The sequence below is a fragment of the Gopherus flavomarginatus genome, chromosome 7 (assembly GCF_025201925.1).
Source record: "Gopherus flavomarginatus isolate rGopFla2 chromosome 7, rGopFla2.mat.asm, whole genome shotgun sequence".
Lineage (NCBI taxonomy): Eukaryota > Metazoa > Chordata > Testudines > Testudinidae > Gopherus > Gopherus flavomarginatus.
This window is the reverse complement of record NC_066623.1, coordinates 11,024,752-11,047,486: the sequence shown is the minus strand read 5'-3', so window position 1 is coordinate 11,047,486 and position 22,735 is coordinate 11,024,752. Positions and strand designations below refer to the sequence as shown.

General features: G+C 40.3%; 1 protein-coding gene across 2 annotated transcripts; it reads right to left on the bottom strand.

The window, feature by feature from the left end:
- Positions 1-16,196: 16,196 nt before the first annotated feature.
- SMIM32 (small integral membrane protein 32) lies at positions 16,197-19,353 on the bottom strand. 2 transcript variants are annotated; one of them, XM_050962271.1, is made up of 2 exons: positions 18,612-19,353; positions 16,197-18,351 (listed from the first exon to the last, which is right to left on the bottom strand). In XM_050962271.1, the coding sequence occupies exon 2, from the start codon at positions 18,326-18,328 to the stop codon at positions 18,008-18,010; it is 321 nt and encodes a 106-aa protein (XP_050818228.1). In that variant the 5' UTR covers positions 18,329-18,351; positions 18,612-19,353; the 3' UTR covers positions 16,197-18,007. The 2 variants fall into 2 exon arrangements, with proteins under 2 accessions (XP_050818228.1, XP_050818227.1); XM_050962270.1 differs by lacking the exon at positions 18,612-19,353 and adding an exon at positions 18,480-18,586.
- Positions 19,354-22,735: the final 3,382 nt, after the last annotated feature.

Below are 22,735 nucleotides of genomic sequence, written 5' to 3'. Positions count from 1 at the left end.
GTGGCCAGAGGGGGGTGCTTGGTGCCGGTGGATGCTCTGCACCCACCAATTTTTCCCCGTGTCTGGAGCACCCACAGAGTCGGCGTCTATGCCGGACCAATGGTGTTGCCAGACCAGGGAGTGCCTGATTAGAAAAGTTCAACTTGTACTTAAAAAAAGGGAAAGCAGCATTTTTCTTCATTACTTAGTAGAGTTTCAAACCTGGGTTAAGTCAGTGTTCAGTTGGAAACTTTTGAAAGAATAGCCATAATGTTTTGTTCAGAGTTATGAACATTTCAGAGTTCGGAACAACCTCCGTTCCTGAGATGTTCATATCTTAGTGCCTTGCTCCTACATTTTCATTTGCAGAGGCAGGCTTGCTAAGTGCTGCGCTTGCAATTTTTAAGGGGTGCTTATCATGAATGCTAGGACACTGCAAGAGCTTTCTAGTTTTGTGTAATGCAGAGCCATGATATATTTAGTTCTGTTTAGTTTTATTTGTGTCGGAGTATCACAGTTCACACATCTATGCAAGGATAGGCTGGCTGAGCACTGTTTGACACTAAATATGTTTAAATTCTATGACGGCAAAGATGGCGGCACTGATCACACTATACCTGTGAGTGCAGTTGCTGTTTGATTACATTGCTAACAGGTACAGAGAAACTGGATGGGTCAGGATCTTGGAAATAGAAGATCAAACCTAGCCCTGCTCGGACTCAATGTTACCATTGCATGAAAACTATTTTGCCCTATGTAAAATAAAGTAACACTTCAAACTTTGTTTGGTGGGCATGTTTCTATATCTCATTAGCCACCAGCAATTAATTGTTAGCCTTGTTGGTAATACCAGCGCAGAGCCTAAAGATAGACCAGGTATATACTGAACTACTGTTTTGGCCGGCTCATCAAGTTGTCATGGCATCACAGAAATGAAAGTTTGGATAGAGGACTTTAGCCTTACAAGCTGTCAATCCAGAACTTTTCACGAGTATTAACTTCATTTAACTGTACATGGGGCAACGTTGGGTTATGAGAGATCCTGTGGAACCAATATGTAACTTTTGGTATGACTGAATGGATAAAAATGGCTGGCTAGTCAAAGTAATTGAACAGCTTACATGTTATTGATATAGAATTTCTTAAACCTTGGAATTCTTGATGTTTTGCCTGAAGCTATTGATCTTTTTCACACAGTATTACAGTGTAAAAGTTGAACAGTATACCTGTCAGGCAAATACTCTTGTAGTCTAGGGGGGTTGAAAACCCATATAAAAAATGTCAAGATTTTCCTAGCTTGAAATACTCTGAAAACTAATGTTTTAGTTTCCCAAACAGTTGTTAGGTAGCAGTTTTCAATAAATAAAAGCCATTTTAAAAATGTTTCCTCAAAGAAAAGTTTTGTTTTTTTTTCCTAGTCATGAAGTATTTCCTTATGGAGGAAACCCATTTTGAATTCATATTGATAAACCTAACCATTGCGTTACAATATACTGCTGCCCATATTTGAATAAACATGAAAAATCCCCTTACAGAATGGCTTTTTCCTGTTTTGCTCTAAATATAATTCAGCGGATGCCTCCAGTACTTATAAATGTATGTCTATATAGGTATGTTTGACATATAGGTATAGGTATGTTTGACAGTTCTACGAGGTATAATGACCCATAAACTCTTAATTATTCTTGTAATTGTCACTACTGGTGTGTTTAGTTATATAGGTATTGCTCCTTATTGAAGTGAGAACAGGGAATTTCATTTCAAAGGCAGTTTGCCTGGAACATTTGAGGCTATAATGTAAGGTTCTTTAAAAAAAATTTTAATTAAGCTTAATGTATTTGAGAATCTTTTGTCAGTTGGATTGTGAGGTAAGTTGATTAAAACATATTAAGGTACATCGCAATACCAGTATTGGCTTATATGTACAATGTATTTTTGTATATCACCCAACATACTGTGGGTAATGGATCCCAGCAATTTGACGGCAGTTGTTTGCCATACCTAAAATCTTAGCTGTAACACTTATTAAATAAGATTTTGGCTAGTTATTTTTTGAACATACCCATGGCTATAGCATAACAGCCTTAAACAACCAAGCATCCTGCCTAAGCCTGTAGAACTTGACACTAGTGACTGACAGCTTCCTCATGCAAAGAAGAAAACTAAGAATATTCCTTTTGAAACTGTTTCCTTAAATGTTTCAGTAAAACTTATTGATCAGAGCAACTGCCTTCATTATGGTTTGACCTGTTTTAACAGACTTTTTAAAGAGGGAGAGAAGTTAATGTTCTTGTCCTAACTTCCACATTATCTTGGTAACTAGAGCAAAGAGTAATTAGAGCTTATGGTTTTAGGGTAACACTTGGAGTGGTGAGGGGAGGACAAGTTAAGGGAAAACTTGAAGCTTTTGTAGAATATACCTGAAATATAACCTTTTTTTGCATTGTTAATTTGGTTGTGGAGGGGACAGCTGGACTATAAAGGCCCTGAATGCTTCCAGTGAGCAATATTCAACAAATACAAAGGGGTGGGGAATGGTGGGATAACTTGAATAAAGTCAAAGAAACAAATTTTCAAAATGCTTGATTTTTTTCTTAAAAGCCAGTTTATACTAGAACCAAACTTTACCTAGAAATAAAATGCTAATACTGGGAAATCGAATCTAGAATATATCTGAAACGTGCATCTTTCAGCACAGTGGTTTTCAACCTGTGGTCTGTGGACCCGTGGAGATCTGCAGACGACGTGTAAGATTTCCAGCAGGGTCTGTATCTCTATTTGAAATTTTTTAGGAGTCTGCAAATGAAAAAAAATTGAAAACCACTGCTATAGCACAACACAAACTAATGAGTCTTTCATAGAGTAAAACCTGATTAGCATTTTCCTCTCTGAATTTATGCAGTTCCAATCATGTTTAAGGATGCCTAATATTTTACAGGAAATAATAAATGGAGAATAGAGAAGATAATGTATAGAGTTCATACTATGCCAGTCCACATAAAAGCAACAGGAGGGACCAGTTCTTTCTTCAGTTAGTACAGAGCTGAAACGGAGATAATGGCACTGCTTGATCTTGTGAATGCTTGCTGCTTAGGGACTTGCTATGGGCAGGTACAAACCTTCTGATAGTAATGGTGCCTATGATTTTCAAAGGCTTTCTCACTCGAAAAAGATTATTGGAAAACAAATACAAAACCAAGTGCGTAGCTGTGAAAGTGTAAGCCCTGATGTAGAAAAAGGCTTGGGCATTTTTACGACCTTCACACAGCTTTCAAACCTGATAATACAATAAAATGACATTTGTTCCTGTTACTCTCAGCTATCAGAAGTCAGTGTCTGATGTTACTATATACAAAGTCAATAACAGTGCAGTTTTCTCTTCAGAAATCTTGGAGGTGTAGACCTGGTGGAGAATTTTTCAACCAAATATGTTTGTTTGGAAAATTGCAGTGTTTCCCGGGAACATACTGTTTTTCTACAAAACGTGTCTGGATGCTTTCTCAGGTGCAAGGTACAATTTTAGTCAAAATGAAATCCTCCTCATCCCAGAAGCGCCAGTAGCCCAGTAATTAATGCACTCCCTTGGGATGTACCCTTCCCTGTCTCAACCTGCATCTCCCATGTCAGGTGAATGCCCTAACTGCTGGGCTATTGGCTATTCCCATTTTTTGCAAAACTTTTTGGAAGGTCTTGGTTTTGCCCTGCTCTGGAATAAAAACAAAAAGTTAAAAATTTTCACCAGCCAGAATTCTTGTTTTCTAGCAAGCCCTACTGAGGAGGCTATTAAAAGGCAGTTTGAACGACGTCAGTTTGGGACAATGTACAGAAATATCAAGCAACTTTAAAAATGTCCACCTGTAATAGAGTGTGGTCTTGCCATTGCTATAGCTGAGACTTGCTGTGACAGGATCCCTGCGGTGCAGCCTGGGATTGTGGGACCACAGTCCCCCATGAATTCTCTCCAGTCTAGGCTGTCTCACAATGCCTTGCTAGTGATCAGCAGGAAAACCCTTCCTGTGCTGTGATCACTCAGTGCACAACGGCATGGGGTGACCGCCATCTAGCTATATTGCACAAATGCTACCAGAGCCACTCATGAATCACACAGGGAAAAGCACCAGAGCCCAGTCCCTCTCCCCCCAAGATGAGCACTGCAAACTTATGAACTGGTTCACCGCTTCATCAATGGAAAGTGGCCATACCCCAGCCTTTGCAAACCTGAGCAGATTTGCCACATCCTTCAGGCAAACTCACTGGTAAAGATAAACAGTTAAGCAAATTTATTGATTACAAAAGATAGATTTTAAATGATAGGTAAAAGCCAGATTAGTTACCATAAGAAAATATAAGCACGCAGTCTAACCTCTCAACCCTATTAGACTGGGCAACATCTTGATTTAAGCAGTTTTTCCTCATCCCCCTGGCTATTGCAGTTCATAGTACACAGATTTCACCCTTGAAATCTGCTTAAGTCTCCTCACTGTTCTTGTTGCTTGCAGTATAGGGCGGGAGGTGGGGAGGAGAGGCAGGAGAAAAGGTCCAGCATGAGGCCCCTCTGTTCTGGTTTATACCTGCAGTCCCATATCCTTGGAAAATACAAGTCCAGGCATGTCTGGTGGGCACTGCTGAGTCCCTAGGCAAGTTGAGCAATTCCCCTGGTGTGGCCTCATGCAGGTGAGTTATTGAATTGTCGCTCCCTTGTTGGACAATGGCTGGTGACGTCTGTTCAGCAGCACCCACCCAGGTGTTGGTGACCTCTCTTGTGATTGTCTCTGTAAAGCTAGTATCTGAGCACTTCCCAAACCCACAGCATATTTTAGTGAAAACCATATAACACATTGATATACATATTTAGGTAGAAGAGTGACTTTCAGCCGATCATAACCTTTCCCCTGATTCCTTACAAGGCATGCTTTATATGCAATATCACAATTATATAAAAATGAGGAATATAGGGGTTACAGATGCTCCCCTGAGAGCACTTGCTTTTGTCCCACTTCCTCCTAAAATCATCAAAGGTCATTTCCAACTTCACATTCTGCATGTGTAGCTGGTGAGTAGATTTCTTTGCCCAAATGCTTATCATTTGTGAGAGACAGGAGTTTGGGGTGAGAGAAGAAGCAGTTGCTGGTTCATGTTTTTCACTTTCTTCTAATAACATATCTTCTCACCTTCCCCTCTCACCTCCTTCCAAAAAATGTCCTAGAAAGTTCAAATAAAATGTAATTAGATCCTACTGCACAGAACCATTTCTGACCCAGGGGCAGTTATTTTTTGCAAGTGAATAGCTAGCTTTCCAAAACAGCAATGTCAAAATGGCCTCTTGGGCTCTAGTGTACTTTAAAGGGTGTCGAATGAATGAAAACTTAAGCTTTCATTTAAAAATAAAATAAAGCCTCTAGCCCTCTTCCTGGTGGAGACAGCAGTCAGATTAGAAACCTTGCTAAGAAATTTGTTGGAAGTCTTTATTTTTAAAGGATCAGGACCCATTTCCTCCATGGTTGTTGCTTTCTTGAATGATAAGCCATCCCCATAACTTCAGAACTTTGAGTTACTTTTAAACTTAACCCTAACTTTAAAGCTTCAGAGATTCTAATATTAATATTTGTAATAATTACCACCTTCTTGTAAGGCTTTTTACCCTTGATTGGCTATGTTTTTCTCGAATTGCAGTTGTATAAGCTTTTGTCTGGAAATTCAGTATTGCATTAGCAGCTTTCTACAGCTGATATTACTCTCAGTTGAAAGGTATATATTAGAACAAAATGTACAAGTTTTATTAGTCCTGTCTGTTTTTTCCTTTGAGGGAATTTAAAAGTATTATCACAATGGATCCATTTCATGCCTGCTCATAAATAACTATCCAAACAAAGCATTGTTCAGGTAATAGTTTTACTCTGAAGACAGAGCTTTAAAAAAAATACTCCATGTTCTGGGTTAAGTGCCATAGTTCCTACTCTCAGTCCTAATAGAGGACGACAGCCAAATTTCCAACTGGCATATAAAATAAAAACTGAGCACTTCTCAAACCAAGCTTTTAAATGTGTCTGAAGTCTTGCTTGTTTTGGCTAATCCCTTGTAACTTCAGCTCTCACTTGTCAACTATATGAACACAGGCTCCCTTGAAATTTAGCTAAAACTGTCACTTATGCCTGTAGCATTTCATGTAGTACAGCTTACAATTTTCCATTTAGTATAAATATAAGTGACATTTAGAGGCTATTTTCTATAGCGATTTCTCTAGTTAACCCATTGCGTGAGATATTGAAACAAAGAACACGTGCTCAATAGCATTCTCAGATTCAGTAGCGAAGGCAGAACTATAAGCCTTTGCTAAAAGGAGTTTAATTATCTACTACAGATTTTTAAAAGGTAAAATCTGTAGAATTGAAGCTTTTAGACTATTACTAGATAGTTATTTTTTGTTTGCATTGTTGAATATTCAAATTTCTTACTCGGCTTTGAAAATTTCTGCCACACTGTGCGTATTGTCAAGGAGAATAGCAGCTTCAAATACTAATAGAAAAGAACTTTGCAGAAAGTGAAACTAGTACAAAGCCTCCTGTTTCTCGAGTGCTGCATGCAATAGGACTACAGCCAGACATGAATCTCACCAATAGGAAGCTGTGAACACTCTGGGTACCAAAGTTGAAAAAGACTTCGCAATGAATTGCAAATAGGATTCTCTATGTGTGAGAGAGAATGGGAGGACCCTTGAAAACATTTCTGTCTCTGACCCCTACCCATCTGCAGCGCTCTAGATGTCACTTCTCCTATGTTCCCCTTGAGTTGACTGTGTTCTATGAGGCAGCAGCATTAGGAAGAACTGCCTGTCTGATTTTTCCCTTTTAATATGCTAAGGTAACCAGAGCTGAGCACTATGACATTTATAAAGGGGGGGCCCTGTTGTGTCAGTCCTATACCCATGCGCCTGTTTGCACCCCAAGGATCATGCCCTCTAAGTTTTCCCAGAGGTACCCAATACCTCTGGACTACCCTGTCTCTAGAGCAGTAGTTCTCAAACTTTTGTACTTGTGACCCCTTTCACATAGCAAGCCTCTGAGCACAACCTGCCTTATAAATTAAAAACACATTTTTATATATTTAACACCATTATAAATGCTGGAGGCAAAGCAGGGTTTGGGGTGGAGGCTGACAGCTCATGACCCCCCATGTAATAAACTCATGACCCACAGAGGGGTCCCAACCCCCAGTTTCAGAACCCCTGTTCTAGAAACAAAACAAAACAGAAGATTCACTCTGTTTTCTTCTCAAGGGGGCCTAAGGCTGCAGCTCCCTGTTCCCCGAGGCTTTGTCTTCACTCCTAAAAAGAGGGAGGTTCATATTGCGGTGAGGTGTTTGCCATCCTGATGTAAATACACAGCGAGGATGGGGCACTCTGGGGGTACATCTTCACTACCCGCCGCATCGGCGGGTAGCAATCGATTGCTCGGGGATCGATATATCACGTCTCATCTAGACGCGATATATCGATCCCCGAACGCGCTTATATCGATTCCGTAACTCCACCAACCCGAATAGAGTTGCGGAATCAACAGGGGGAGCCGCAGACATCGATCCCATGCCGTGAGGACGGTGAGTAATTCGATCTTAGATACTTCGACTTCAGCTATGTTATTCACATAGCTGAAGTTGCGTATCTAAGATCAATTTTCCCCCATAGTGTAGACCAGCCCTAGTTTTAATACACAGACAGCCCCAGCCCACTCATCTAATGCAAAGCGTGTGTGTGTGTTGTACTGCCCCAGCTGCTGCCTCTCTAGAACTGCAGTAGCTGTCTCAGCAACCACTGAAGCAATCTTTGCTTGTGCCTCCTGGCTTGTCCCTGCCAAACTTGCCTTTCTTGCAAAGGTTTGTGCACTTGTTTAATTTTAAGCATGTGAGTAATCCTATTTAGTTCAAGTCGACCTACAGTTTGTCTTTGCAGGACTGGGGGCTTAGATGGCCTAAGCTGTCTCAGTGAGGTGGTGCCTGCCTGTCCCATTTTCACATGCCCATCCTTCAGTGCCAGCCCTAGATGCTGGCAGCACTCAGAAAACTGTTAGACTCATATTAAAAGAGATCCTATGCACGTGTTCCTGTCTGAGCCCCAGGGAGCAACATAGGTTGGTTTCTGCGCCCACACAGGTTTTTGAAAATTTAGCCCTTTAGGGGAAAAAAGTAGAAATAACCGATCAATACTGTAACACATTAAGACACTCCAGACACGTCTTACTGAGACATTAATCTTTTGCTTGGCTTTATGCCTTAAAGCATACCTGAGGCATGTCCTGGTTAAATATATCCTGCTTTCTCTTAATACTGGATTCAAAGATCCTCCTCACCTAGAGAAAACAATCTTAAAAAAGCTATTCAGTAGCTATACAGTTATTGCTTCTGCCCTTGAGTAATGGTACCATCCATACGTGGATCCATTCAGCAGGTTGCATATGCATCAGTCAAGAATATTGAGTCAGTGTATTAATTTGGGCGTTTTAAAATTTGCTTTCATGAAGAAAGCACTTTGTGTTACAGAAATACTGATTTTTCCATTTAACTTGTCATCTTCAGTATCTCAGCCTATAAGATTTAGTATTCCATTGACAAAATATTTACAGAGCTTTATATTCATCAGGCAAAAGGTTTATGTAGAGCTAAATAATACATGCAGTCAATGAGTTTTGTCCAGAAAATGAATAAACTTAATTATATTGAACTTCTCATTTACACAAGACTCTTCTGAGCTGAGGTACATGGTCACATTTTGCAAATTTGTATGAAAAAGCAGCTGCTGAGGCTCTACAGGGTCAAGAAATGTGATCACTGATGAGTAAATGCAGAACCTGACCCACTGGTTCTAATTTATTCTATCTTCTACTAATATGTAGCTGAGGTCAGTCAGCTTGGCCCAGAAATCAGGTATTTTGTTTTTGTTCAAAAAGAAAAACACGTTTTTAGTCATCAGCCCACACTCTGTGATATTGTTATAAGATTTTAAAAGGGAAACTGGAGACAATGTTAATCTTCTGATTTGGGATGCAAAGCAAGCTGTCTTCCATTTTATTTTGCTAAAATGGATTCCTGAAAAAATCCCCAAGCAATGTAAATTCTGATCCATTTGATTAAGCTTTGGTGTATTTAAATCCTTGGTGTTACCATAATTCTAGATGAGTATTAGTAAATGAATGGATTTCTTTTGTGGGTATCTTTTTGCAGTAGACATGTAAGAGTGGTTTTGAATGAGAACATTTACAATGTGACATTTAACACAAAGCATGCCAGCTATTTCATGGGTACAGATATGGACTTAGCTATCGTCTTGCTGGGTAGTTAACACACAGAGGAAATATACTTTTCTATTAATGATACACTAGGAATCCCTACTCCAGTTGTTTCAGATTTTTAGAGGGAGAACAAATCTTGAAGAGGAACGGGTCACCACGAAGAGTAGAGAGCAGGTGGCAAAAGACTTTTGAAATCTGTGATTTAATCCATCCCGGGCTTTGCTTTGGGTCTCAAGGATCAGGTGAAGCCATAACTGAAGTGAAACTCATGGGGGTGTAAATCTCTACAATGCAAAACCGCCAGAAAAGTTAACTGCAATCGCACGTGAATCAGCTTTTTATATAGCCTCACTACTGCCTCAGTGCCTTTCTTAGCCAAACCACAACTCTGTACTTTTCTGGTGTGGGCTGTTGATTTTTTTTCCCCTCTGCCATCCAAGCCACTCAACCCAAGTGTGGATCTTTGGTACCCTTTGTGTTCTGGTAAGTCCCATATTGTTCACTGGCTTCTGAGTCAGCCTCCCTGGTTCATAATCAGTTGCCAGCATTTACTGAAAGCAAAACATTTCTGGCTTGATGCAAAGCCCAGGGGAAAGACTCCCACTGCCTTGAGTAGGCTTGGGATCAGATCTTCTCAGAGACCATTTTTCGAGGAGGCCATGTGTAGGGAGAGTTTAAGTATCTGAGTACAAATGCCAAAAGGGAGAGTGCAAATCTCAGTGCTTGTGTAAGTCGGTGGCTTGTACCAACGAAAAAGATCTGGCCCAAGTATTACCAACCAACACATAAAATTCCAAGAAATTATGTCGTTCAGCACTTGACTACTCTCCCCCTTTCCAGACAGAATGCATCCACTAGCCAAGTCTCGCTGAATAGACCATCCATTTGTGAAGTATTCTACAGGGTCTCCTGTCTGAAAATTGCTACACAGCTATTGAAGAACTATAGCAACACATACACTCTCGCTGATGAAAAATACCACAGGAAACTGGTTAGAGCCATCTGTCTAGTCTTGTATCCTGCCTCTGAATGGCCTGTATCAAATGGGTCAGGAGAAGGTGCAAGAAACTCTGCAGTAGGCAGCTATGGAATAGCCTGCTCCTAGGGACAGTGTCCTCCTAATGCAAGCCAGTGAGAGGCTGCCTTATGGCCTGAAGCATAAGAGTGAAAGTCTAACCCTATTGACATGAATGGGAATTTTTCCATTAATGACGATAGGACCAGGATTTTATCTTGAGGGTTTATATCCCTTGCAGAACCCTTGGATTTTAATTTTCTTTTTAGGGATTTTAAAAAAAAATCTTTACTGGATGTATCTCTGGATGTTCTTAGTCAGAACAATCTCCCATCTTTTTTGAATCCCGGTACACTAGCATCAACCTTACTTTTGCTTAATATTTTTATTATTTGTACTGTGGAAATGCGTAGGAACCCTGGTCATAAACCAAGAGCCCATTGTTCTAGGTGCTGGTACAAACAGAACAAAAGAACGTTCACCCTCCCAAAGCACTTATGGTATCTTTATTTAAAGATATTTTAAAATGTAACTTTTTAAGAAAAAAGTGTATCAGATTTATTTTTACCAGGTTATTTTTCCTATGCCTAGGTAGCCTGACATACATTAAGAAAATATGAGGGGGGGGGGGGGGGATTTTCTTTCCTTACTTTAAAAGCTGAATTTCTAATGTGAAAAGAACATGCTTTATTTCCAAGACTGAATTTTTACAGCTCGTTGAAACTCATTTGCGCAAATTATACACGATACTTTTTGTAAGATGCTCCATTTCCTCTTCTGCTAAGGAGCTGATTTAAAAAATGAAGTTACTAAATGATGAAAATAGCTTTACATTGTGTGTTGGGCACTGCTGAATCACCCGTTTGCAGGAAAACAGATCTGGAAGTTCAATGCTGTATGTATGTGTAGAAAATACTACAAAATGCCCAAATCTTGCATGCAATGTATTTCATACTTTCCAACTGAAACTTGCTTAAAAGCATCCATTAGTGTAGAATGCTTAAGAATGCCAGCTTCTTTTTACTTGATTGAAAATGGTGCTTATGAAGATGCAGTGAAAATCATGAGAATCAAATAAAACACTTTGAATATATCACAAATTTCAGAGTTATGTGCCATAATCTTTTAGTTAGCTAGTTAATTCTCTACTGAAGAATACACAGTCTTGGTAGGTGAGGTAGGAACCCTGTTCTAACACATGTAAAATAATGAAGGTCAATTTACTGCAAAATGAAGAGAGAGATTCCTAGTGCGATGGGAAGGGGGGACATGGTAAATTATCCTGTATCCAGAATTCTGCTGTGCAAGGCCCAGTCCTTGTGAAGTTTTTTATTAAATGTAACTATTTGCTGACGAATAAGAGTACATTTGACAGGTGTGGAGCTGCTCTGTAATAATATATGAATACTGTTGAGCTGGTTATTGGGAAGTTCACTGTATGAATATATTGGTTAATTTAATAGCAGGCTGTAAGAGAAACAAGCAGGATGGAAGAAGAATAGTTCAAGATAGGCCACCCCTCTGCAAACACTTGAGACTTGTTGCAGGACAATGGCAGAGCCAGAGGCCCTGAGAAGGCTTTTTGTAGGAAATATTTCAAAAATAAGTTTTCATTCCAATTCGAAACAAAAGCTAGAAAATTCAAAATTTCCTGTATCGAGGAAATTCTGAAAAATGTTGTTTTGGAAAAATCCAAACATTTGTTTGATTTCTCTGAAACAAAATGGAGCATCTGGCTGCCCTGACTCCCAGAGACTCCTTGAGTTGCCCCGACACTCGGAAACTGGGCTTCCCCTGATATAGAGTGGCTACCCAGGAGACCTTAGGGAGGCACAGCTGTGCCTCTGTAAGGTCCATAGCATAGACACGATTGCACCCCCAAGGCTGTATCTTCACTAGGAAAAAGAGGTGTTCTTAGCTTGGCTAATTAGCTCAAGATACAATCCTAGTAAAGACAAGGCAGTTTGTAGTTTCACAAGCCAGGGAAACCCCTAAGCTGCCCCATAGTCCTTATTGTGACCTACTGAATCATGTGAAAACTACAAACTGCCTTGTCTTCACTAGGATATTACCTTGAGTTAGTTAACTCTAGTTAAGAAAACACGTTTCCCCCCTAGTGAAGACAAGGCTATTCCTGTGACAAGGTAGAGATGTGAAGGAATTTGGAAAAGAGGAGTGTATGATATTTGGTTCTAGTCCTCCCAAATAATATTTAATTCAGAGCAACTGAGGGTTATTATAGTCATCCTGTATTTCTGTTCCCTCTGTGAAACTGCCTTCATGATATCTGGAGCAGCTACTATTTTGGGTATATTGAGAATGTGATAAGTTTCTTACCTGGCAGGTCTTGATTTTAGGGTTTTTCCCTCTAACACTCATTGGCATCACTAATACTTAAATTGGAGTAGGCAGTTTTATTCTTTGTCATGCTTTCCTTAAGGCTGTTACTAGTGTGGCATGGAAAATGAATATCATACTCTCACTTTTCAGGAGCTAAGGAAAAGGAATGCTGACTCTTTGAAAAGTATGTATGTATCATTTTAGGTCAACAGATATTTTGTCCTAAGGGGTTAATAATAACTGTTTTCCATTCACCTTTTGAAGGTGCAAGCCTCTTGTTGTAAACAACACAGTTATTTTGGAGACTAAATTGAAATGCTCTACATAATCCAATCATTTGCATGAAATCTTTCTTCCTACAGTCTCTCCAAACCCAAGATCTATTCTCAGGAAAACTATGAACCTCTCAAGAAAGCACTGGAGTGGGAAGATTAGTTGGATATAGCTTTGGAGTAGAGATTTTAAAGTTACTGCAAGGTAAAATGAAGCAGATATTATAGCCTCTAAAAGCCAAATAACGGATTAAGTCTTGGGGCTTTTTTAGTAGATTTCAAATCTCCGGTGAACAGTTCATTGCTGCTCTAAAAATGATCTTATTATGAAGACAATGGGGAAAAAACATCTCCTTAAGCTTCCAATAACAGATGCAGATCCAACAAATGCTAAGCGAAATGTAACCCTAGGAGTGAACAGACCATATGTTCAGAGAATGTTTGCTAATGATTGCTAACGCCACTTCCTGTTCCCATACCAGGAAACACAGATAGAGAAATTCCTGCTATTGCAACGAAGATAGAAATGGAAAACGAACCAGTTGCAAGGAAGGGGTAAAGGTGATGATAACCTTCTCCCTAAGATGTTTTGTAGGGTGCACTCTGTGTGTGTACTTATGCATGTTAAATCAACTTCCCATAAATTTCTTTGCATAAGCCTGCAACTTGTAAATTACTTTGTAATATGCAATAATTAATTTCAGAAAGGGGGTGGGGGGAAATGAAGCCCCAGAGCATTCACAATCCAATCAGGTCTCCCTTGCACCTTTTCAGACGGATTTATTTGGCCATGTTTCTAGGTTGAATGTGCTTCCAAATACCAACCCTTTAAAGCTATAAGTTTTCTAAAGGTTCATGAAAAACGTTTTCATCAAAACAGCATCTCCCCCCAACACTTCAATTGTGTTTAGATCAATCCACCCACTCCTATATAAATATCGAGTCCCACTGTACAATATGTCGCTGCAGGAAATCAGGGCTCTTCATCCTATTCAGCCTCTCCAGCTGCTATTCATTGAAACCTGCTTTTGTAAACATGGAAGCCCAGAAACAACCCCTAAGTGACACAATTCACAAGTGACTAAACTTGGCTATTTTCAATAGTCTCAGGCTCTACATTATTTACAAAAGTCCCTTTTTAGTCATGAAAATTAAACTGGAGAAGCCTATATCTCTACAGTTCCCATTTTGAAGTGGTGATTGGGGACCTGGCATTTCCTTTCCTTAGAATACAGTAAAGATGAAATCCCAGAAGAAGTGATGCAATTAAAAATTGCTGTGGCTATGGAAGGTTAACATCCATTCCAAGTGTATGATCACACAACTCAGTTTAGCCCTTGGATTTATAGACACAGGCACCACATTTAACAGCCTTCTCACATGTAACTGAAATACTGAGCTGTTGTCTTTTATCCCTAGCCTGCTGCCTGGCTACGTATTTTATTTTAATGACAGGTTTATGAGTCCTTTGGAAGAATCTTTTCTTCCAGGTGTAAATCACAATGGCTCTTTCACACAATTATCCCATCATTAGGCAAATACGCTGCATATTTTCTTAAAAATAAATAAATAAAGGAGGGGGAGGGTCTTTGAAGGTAAACACCAAACTGCTCCTAGGCTGGTTGCTAATTCAGGGCTAATTAGACGGGCAAATGGGTATTTATTTTAAATTCATAACAGGTATAAGTGCCCATCCTATTCTGTAAGCATAGATCCCATGAATCAAAATCATACAGCAATGCAGAAGAAGTGACTCCACATGTGCCCACCTCAGCTCAGCCACTCCTCAACGGCCTTAGAAAGAGAGAAGAAAAATGGGAATTGCTTAGAATGCTAACGAACTTGGGCTCTGATAGACCAAGCTCCAAAACTAAAGGCCTCCTGCAACGATCATACTGGCGGCAGCTCCATCTTGACTATCCAGCCCGAGCACAGTCGCCGATCCGAGCTGTGTCACAAGGCAAGAGCCAGTTGGTCAGGTAAGGAGGTTCTAAGCTGTAGAGATTAAAACCAACAGCTGGAAATTAACCCAGAAGCTTTTTGGAAGCAAGTGCAGAGATCAGGGAGTGCTGGTCCAATGTGCTGCCAATATGTAACTCCACTTAAAATGCAGACTGCAGCATTCTGCACCAGCTGCAGCTTTCCAGTGTTCACATACTTAAAGTTAAGCATCTGCTTAAGTGCCTCTCGGAATCAGGGCCCTATTCATTATTACAGAATTTGTGTCAGAGTTCAGATGGTTATTAAGTACAGAAAGTCATGTCCTTTTTACAGTAGTAACCGCTCTTTGATGCAAAGTATAATCTCCTTTGCAGAGAAGTTGAAATTGTGTTGCCACCATTCAGCAATTCGATAGGAGGCCATAGTACATACACAAATACTATACATATGCTTTTTTTTAGTGAGGTAAGTGCGAAAAACTTGCACAAGGAATATTTACTATCATGCTTAACAGGAGTCATGGGCTGACATAAGAAAACTGAATTCATGGTCAAGAATGCTTCTAAATAATCCTTTGTTGTCCTCTGTCTGTGGCCTTGCTGTCAACATTTTGGGTTTAATAAAAGAGACTATATCTGATCTCTCCCCTCCATTTGTTAAAATTGCATTAACAAACCCGAGATGTGTAGCATCTTTGGGGGCTGGTAAGAAAAATTCAGACATTCAATAATCTGTTGTTGCTACCAAGTGCCATTGTAAATATCATTGTAAGCGTGCCATATTCTTTTGATGACCCTCCTCTTGTCATTAACCCTTTAAAAATAGGATTCTGCTGTGGTTTTTCTTGTGTGATGGAATATTTTAATACAAATGAATTACAGTACAATGCAAAACACACTTTAAAAAGTCGTAATTGTTGTGCCAATGGAAATTCTTAGACCAAACTTGTTATTTGTGATTATTTGAAACACACTGTCATTGTTCAAAAGCCATTTATTGCCTAGTTTGATTACTTAATCTTCTAACTCTTACATTTAGATGTGTTGAGCTAAATGCAGCTCCCATGTAAACGCTGCATTTATACTCGAATGAGTCCTTGGAGTTACACTAGTGTTAAACTGGTTTACTTGAGATCAGAATTGCTCCTGGTGAAAAAAGTCAGACCTAGTTATATGGTAGTTTTGTTCTTCTCTCTGATAAAAGCATAAAGTGTTCGCTACTATGAGAGCATAAAAGGAGAGTTGATTTGTCAATGGTAACATTTCTTGTAAGGTAAGAGAGCTTAAAAACAGGTTACACACACACACACACATGGTTGTGTCTATATCAGCTCACTGCGTGTGTGTATGTGATCTGTTTGTAAACTTTTTCCAGTTGGCTTTAAAAGAAGTTACATACAGACAGCATTCCCACTATGTTAATGAACTGAAACATAGGTACAACGTTTGCTCTTGGTGACACCAACTGAATCCTATTTGTTTCACTTGGATTGTACCAGTGTCACTAAGAGTAGAATCTGGCCTTCTGTGTATGTGTCTATATACATACACCTGTATACCTACAGCCTCGCCCTTGGTGAACCACTAGGTATGGGACATTCTTTGACTATTAAATAGAATGACAATGCATATCAGTCACTGTGCAGTTCTTCCTCTGCAAAACTTGGATTACAGAATAGAAGTATGCAGCTCTGTAGTAAATCACATTTTTGTACACGTAAAGAATCAAGTCAATTAGTAAGTTTAAACAAACATTTTCATGCAGCTCTTATAACAGCGCTTCATTGCTAATTAAGTGCAATTTAAATTTGTCACCAGTGACCACTGCTGAGTAAATGGCACCATCCTCCATCCATGCTTCTAATTTTTCCAGCAATATACCAAAAGCATGGGATGAAAATAATTGTGAGCATAAAAGAAACCATTCTTATAAAATTGTGATTCCCGCTTTTCAATTTGGTACTCATTTTGTTTGCACTGAAATGGGACTGATGTTATCCTCTCATAATTAGTTTCCATGCCACAGTGGCATTTTCCCACCCCTAATGATCCTTTTGGGTTGCTACTTTGGTTAATGCTGTGTTTGTTGGTGTTGCTCAAGAAAGTTTTAACCAAGTTACCTCATTCTTAAGTGGTCCATTTGGCAGAACTGAGGCCTGAAAATCTGACAGTGATACTCAGACTGTGGCTCGCGAGCCACAAGTGGCTCTTTAAGGTGTCTCCTGCTGCTCTTAGCAGCACATGATATTACAACACTGTGATTGAATTATTAACCAATCTAAGTTATTTACCAATCTGGATGTTTTACTATGTTATTAACCAATTAAGTTACGCACTTCCACTAAGTTAATAACTTATTTGCTGTGGGAATAATATGTATAAAACTAAGTATTTCCCCTCTCATACCATTTAAATATGAATAGTACTATAGCAAATGAAACAATGAATTCACCCCAACCGTGGAGCTTTTGGATAATGTTGATCACTAATTTGGCTCCTGAGCCACAGAGGTCGGAGTATCACTGCACTAGAACGTCAAGAATGCTGGTTAACAGAATCACAGAAGAGATGCTAAATAAAACTAGAAGCATGTTTGGCTTATGATGTTTACCAGAAATATCTTCCATTATGTTGCCACATGTTTCTGGTAACAATAAAGCAAAATGGGTCTGTAAAGTAAATTGATTTCCTCATTGTGGCCCTCAAGTAAATATTTTAACATTTCTACATTTGATGCCATGATTTCCCAAATACAGGCTACAGTTCCACCAGATGCACAAATTAGAGATTATTGTCAAGGCAAATGCCATTGTACCTTGATTGAATGGGTCAGTGATGAAATTTGCATACATATAGAGTTAAACAGAGGTTTCTACTATCTGCAATGCATTTCTTTTGTATGTATCTCTGTACAGAAATTAACCATAACAATGCTTTATCTTTTTAATTCATAAAAGGACTTTTTATTTACATCTACTCTAATATACATTCAGCAATATTTTTTCCCTGCACAGATTTTTTTTCTCTTAATACCGAGACTCCAAATATTATTTGAAAGGGGATTGGATCCACTTAACAGCGTAAGGAAATAACATTTTATTGCACAAGTTTTCTGGCTCATGCTACTGCTATATATCAAAGCAAAACTGTATTAAACAAGGCTTCCTCTTTCTGGCTTTAGACAGCTTGTGTCCTCCATGTACTCCTTGTTTCTCTGAGTGATCTATCATAAGGTAGAGTAGCAAAAAAAGAATTTTTCAACTGACAGTTAATAAAGAGCACAATTATTATCACAGTCAAAAGCAGGAAGAAAAACAGAACAACGTAAGTCACCAGATCTGGCTTATTTATTTCCCCTTCTTTTAACACCCTGGCTGTTGACATATAAAACGCGGAGGAGCTTACTGGTCTCTGTGTGCTGTTCAGGTAGGGTGTGTTGGTCTGAATGATTAGGTGAGCTTCAGTGGCACTGGTTGAATTTAACAATTCACTATACATGTTCTTGCTTAAATTGTCTTCCCCTGTAGGTGTATCAGAAGAGAGTAAAAGTGTCAGTCTTTGGTGTGGAAAAGGACCGTTCCCATTTGTAACGGGCTGAAATCCAGCCACATACTGTATAAACGTACATGCAGCAATTCAGTTCACTTACATGGCTCAGTGAGTTTGCTTCTTTCAGTCTCCCTGGATCACATTTACATCATTAATAATCCTTAAATAGTAATCAGAAAAAAATGTATATATATATATATATATATATATATATATATATATATATATATACCTCTTGTTTGGGCACTTGTTCTCTCAAACAAAACCAGGGTTTATGCCAAATGGATTGGGTCTTCTGTGTGAACTGAACTGATTATCTAGGATGAGTTGACAGGATCTTCTTAATTTTCCTGGGAGTGGAATGTGGCAGCCTGCCGTTCATAGAAAAAAAGACTCTCCTCTTTAACAAAACCCTGTACTGTAAGCCAAACAGAGAAGAAGAAATGCTTTGTATAGCAGCACTTGCTTGTTTTGAAGGGAAGGCACAACAGATTTCCAGGTGGTTATCTGAAGAGCGATGCACACAAATCCAGTGTTAAATAAGATCCACGTCCACCAAAAGAAGCAGCTTCCTCTTTGACATCTAGTTGAATTCCCAGTTGCAATTCCCTCCCTCTGGGGACTCCTCACTGCTGGAATGCTGGTTTTGTGTAGCATTAGTTGACTTTCTTGATCTGTTCACTGTGCACTGTGCAGCTAGCACTGAGAAGCTTTCGCTTTCTGGATCAGCTTTTTCAGTTGCTTTAAAGAAAAAGAAAAGCCTCCTTTGTTTAAAACAAAAATAAGTTCTTAGTTCTTTTGATGCCTCTTCCTCACCCCTGCTCCAGCTAAGCTGTTAGCTGGAACTGGGATCTGGGCATAAATATGTCAAACGTGACTTTTCCCTTTAAACAGACACTCCACTACAGCGTCACTTGCTACTATGTGAAGGGAAGAATTACACAGTGGTGCTGAATGCTTCTGGAGCCTGTGATATCTTGCAGTGACTTGATGCTAAAAGGGAAGAGATCTCATGATAGATCCTCATGAGTTTCAAGGCTCTGGGTGTAAAGCTAGAGATAAGGGGAGGGAAACAAAGCAAACCTAAATTGCATCAGTCTCTCTCTCTCTCTCTCTCTCTCTTCCTTGGACTTTTGTTATTAAAATGGGTCTCTCTAGGGTAAATAAGAAAATGTCTTTTTTTTCCTACATAGTCCGCAGCACCCTCTACAGCCTGACAATTAGCATGTTAATTCTTTTTCATCAAATTACTTATATACTGCCATTAGCTGCTGGCTGGCTGCCAGCTCCCCTTAGCAATCCCTCACTTCAATACATCAGATAAACATGGTTAATACTGTATTGTAACCATCAGAACTCAAAAATGGGAGGAGGTGCAACCAAGGGGGAAGTGGGAGCATTTGGTAGCTTGAGAGAGGAAACTATGAACCACTCTCTTCACCCTCAGGACAGGGATACAAGCAAACCTTAGAATGGCTTATGAAGATTATCACATCCCAATTCTGGATGGTAAAGCATTTGAATTACCATAATAAAATAATTCTGCCTTAAAAGAGAGGAAATGTAAAAGGAGGAATCTTATGTACAAAGATTTTTTTAAAAAAGTTTCTGTTCAGGAAAAGAGAGTGGTTTAGGCCCTGATATTCATTGAAGCACTTAAGTACATGCTGAACTTTAAGCACCTGGGTAAGCCCATCCACTTCAATGAGACCTCTTTTGTACTTAAAATTAGGCACATGCTTCAGACTCTTTGTACACATGCCCCTCTGGCCCTGACTCAGCAGTTTGTCTCTTTTCAGTAAAGCACTTAAGTGTGTGCTTAACTTTCAGTCTGTGTTGAAGGCCCATTAACTTCCCTGGAACCAACACTTCCACAGGAGGACAGTCCTGCTCAAGGGGGTATGGACATAAGTCTTAATTCATCTATTCAGGGATGAATCGTTTCCTTTTATACATTGCCTGTTTTCCAAAAGTGCTAAATTTCTTTCTTTCTTGTGTTTGCTGCCTAGGATCCAAAGACAGGTCATCCAGAGGGCCAAGGCATGGGCTGAACACCCCTGGTTCTAGCACCTATGCTCTCCCAAGTAAACAGCATTGTAGGGAAATGCATTTGCTCTCCCTGGTCAGCACTGTAGGAGTTGAACTGAACTCTGCCCAGCTGCCTCTCTCTCTTTAAAAAACAAAACAAAACAGAAGCTAGAGAAATGGGCGCCGAATTAGACAAATGAAATGGAGAACGTTTTAATGCTGCATACAGTTTGAAAAAGTATTAATTATAAATAGCTCCTTTAAAAAATGACCCTGAGCCTGTAAAAAAACACCACAGCACAATGCACAAGTGTAAAAGTCGTAACAGTGGGAAACAAAAGTAATGGATGCATTTTATTCCAGTTTAAAAATGTGTTTTCCTGGCTGTTTCGATGTGTTATGCTTATTACTCAGAGGCATAAGATGGTGGTAGAGGACGGTGGGGCATTGCTGGGACTAGTCCAGCACTGCTGCAGCTGCTGTCTGTCTTGCATGCAGCATGCCAGAGGGCAGCTCAACAGGTGCATTGTGGGACTGCACCAATTGCACTCCTGCCTCAGCCAGCTCAGTGCTTGCTCTCTACACTGGCCGGCGGACACAGTGCTGCATGCGTAGCTGTGCTTGGCAAGCCAAAGCGGTGGTGTGAACCATTTTAAGCACTTAGTGTGTGGGCCCCAAAGGATGTCACAGCCATGCAAGGGAGTGGTTCATGTAAATAAGTTCTGTGTCCTGAGAATGGACTGGGGAGCTAACGTCTTCCAGACACTGCCTGCAGGTGTTCTGGCATGCACAGAGGCACGTAGCCAGCCAACATGGCTCCTTTTGCTGCTACAAAATTGTATCTTAAGCTCTTGGAAGCTTTCTTTGCCCTACAGTTATAACAATTTAGCTACAGTGTTAAGAATTTGCATTCAGAGCCCTTGTTAATTGTTGTGGTCCAGCCACCAAACAGCTGGCATTGGAATGACATCATCAGCATGTTTTACAAGTACCTTGCGTACACTGAGTAAGCGCTTTCTGCTGCCTTTTTGGCCAAAATATGATATAGGCATTAATAAGAAGCCTGGGAGTAAGTCAGTCATGTTTTCGGCTAACGCCAGTGAATTTAGGCTTAATTTCAAGAAGGCTAATTTGCCCTAAATAATTCTTTAATTACAAAATTAAGCACTGATCCTTTTATTTTATTATCCTTAAGAAGGGTCTGGTTCAAAGTCGAAACAAAGCTGTAATTTTTCCTCATGCGCTCATCTCTTGTTTGGTAACGTTTTTGAATTCCCATAAGCAGGATTCTAAAATGTCTGGGAAGGATGCGCCAAAGGCATGTGTGTGGACACCAGTGCTGGTGCAAGGATGTTTCGCGCCCTAGGCGAAACTTCCACCTTGCGCCCTCCCCCATCCCCGAGCCCCCACCCTGAGCGCCCCCCCGTGGCAGCTCTCCCCCCTGCCCTGAGGCGCCCGCCCTGCAGCAGCTCCCCACCCTGCGCCCTGAGGCAGCCCCCCCGCCCCAGCTCATCCCTGCTCCTCCTCCACCCCAAACACACCATCGCTGCTTCACTTCGCCCGCTTCCCAGGCTTGCGGCCCCTAAGCTGATTGGTGCCGCACGCCTGGGAGGTGGGAGAAGTGAAGCAGCTCACCCCTGCTCTGCCTCCTCCCCGAGCACACTGTGACCAGTTCACTTCTCCCACCTCCCAGGTTTGCGGCTCCAATCAGCTTAGCTAAACAAGCCCAGTTCCCTCAGCCTTTCCTCATAAGTCATGTGCCCCAGCCCCATAATGTCATTGAAATAAAAATTAATGTGCCTAAAATGAAGTCTCCAACCCAAGTTTTAGGCCCCTAATCAGGCCATTTGCCTAAATGTGATGCCTAAAAAATTGGGCCTAATAGCTTGTGTATAACATTTAGAACTGCTCCAACGTCAGTTTTTGCTATGTGTATCTTCACAAAGGTATCTTGCAAGTTGCCATCAGAATTTGTGCATTGCATTATGGAGGAGATTTTTGCCAGTGCCATCAAGGTGAAATTCATCCCAGCACAATAGTCATTTGCTCTGCCAAATCTTCCCTTTTTCTCTTTCTCTGCACAGAGCCACCGATTCAGTGGGGTAATTCAATGTGTCTGGAAGGAGAGGCAAGAGAGACTATAAACTAATGCAAGAGCCCTGCATGTGCTGAAGACTGTGGAGCATGGGGGTTCCTGAAGTGGATCCTGAGGCCCACAATTATAGAGATCCTCTGGTTCTCCCCAATCCAACCAAATGTGGGAGAGCAAAGAGCAAAGGAGGATAGTCAAGCCAATCAGTTGAGTAGTGGCTCCACTCCAGTTCTACT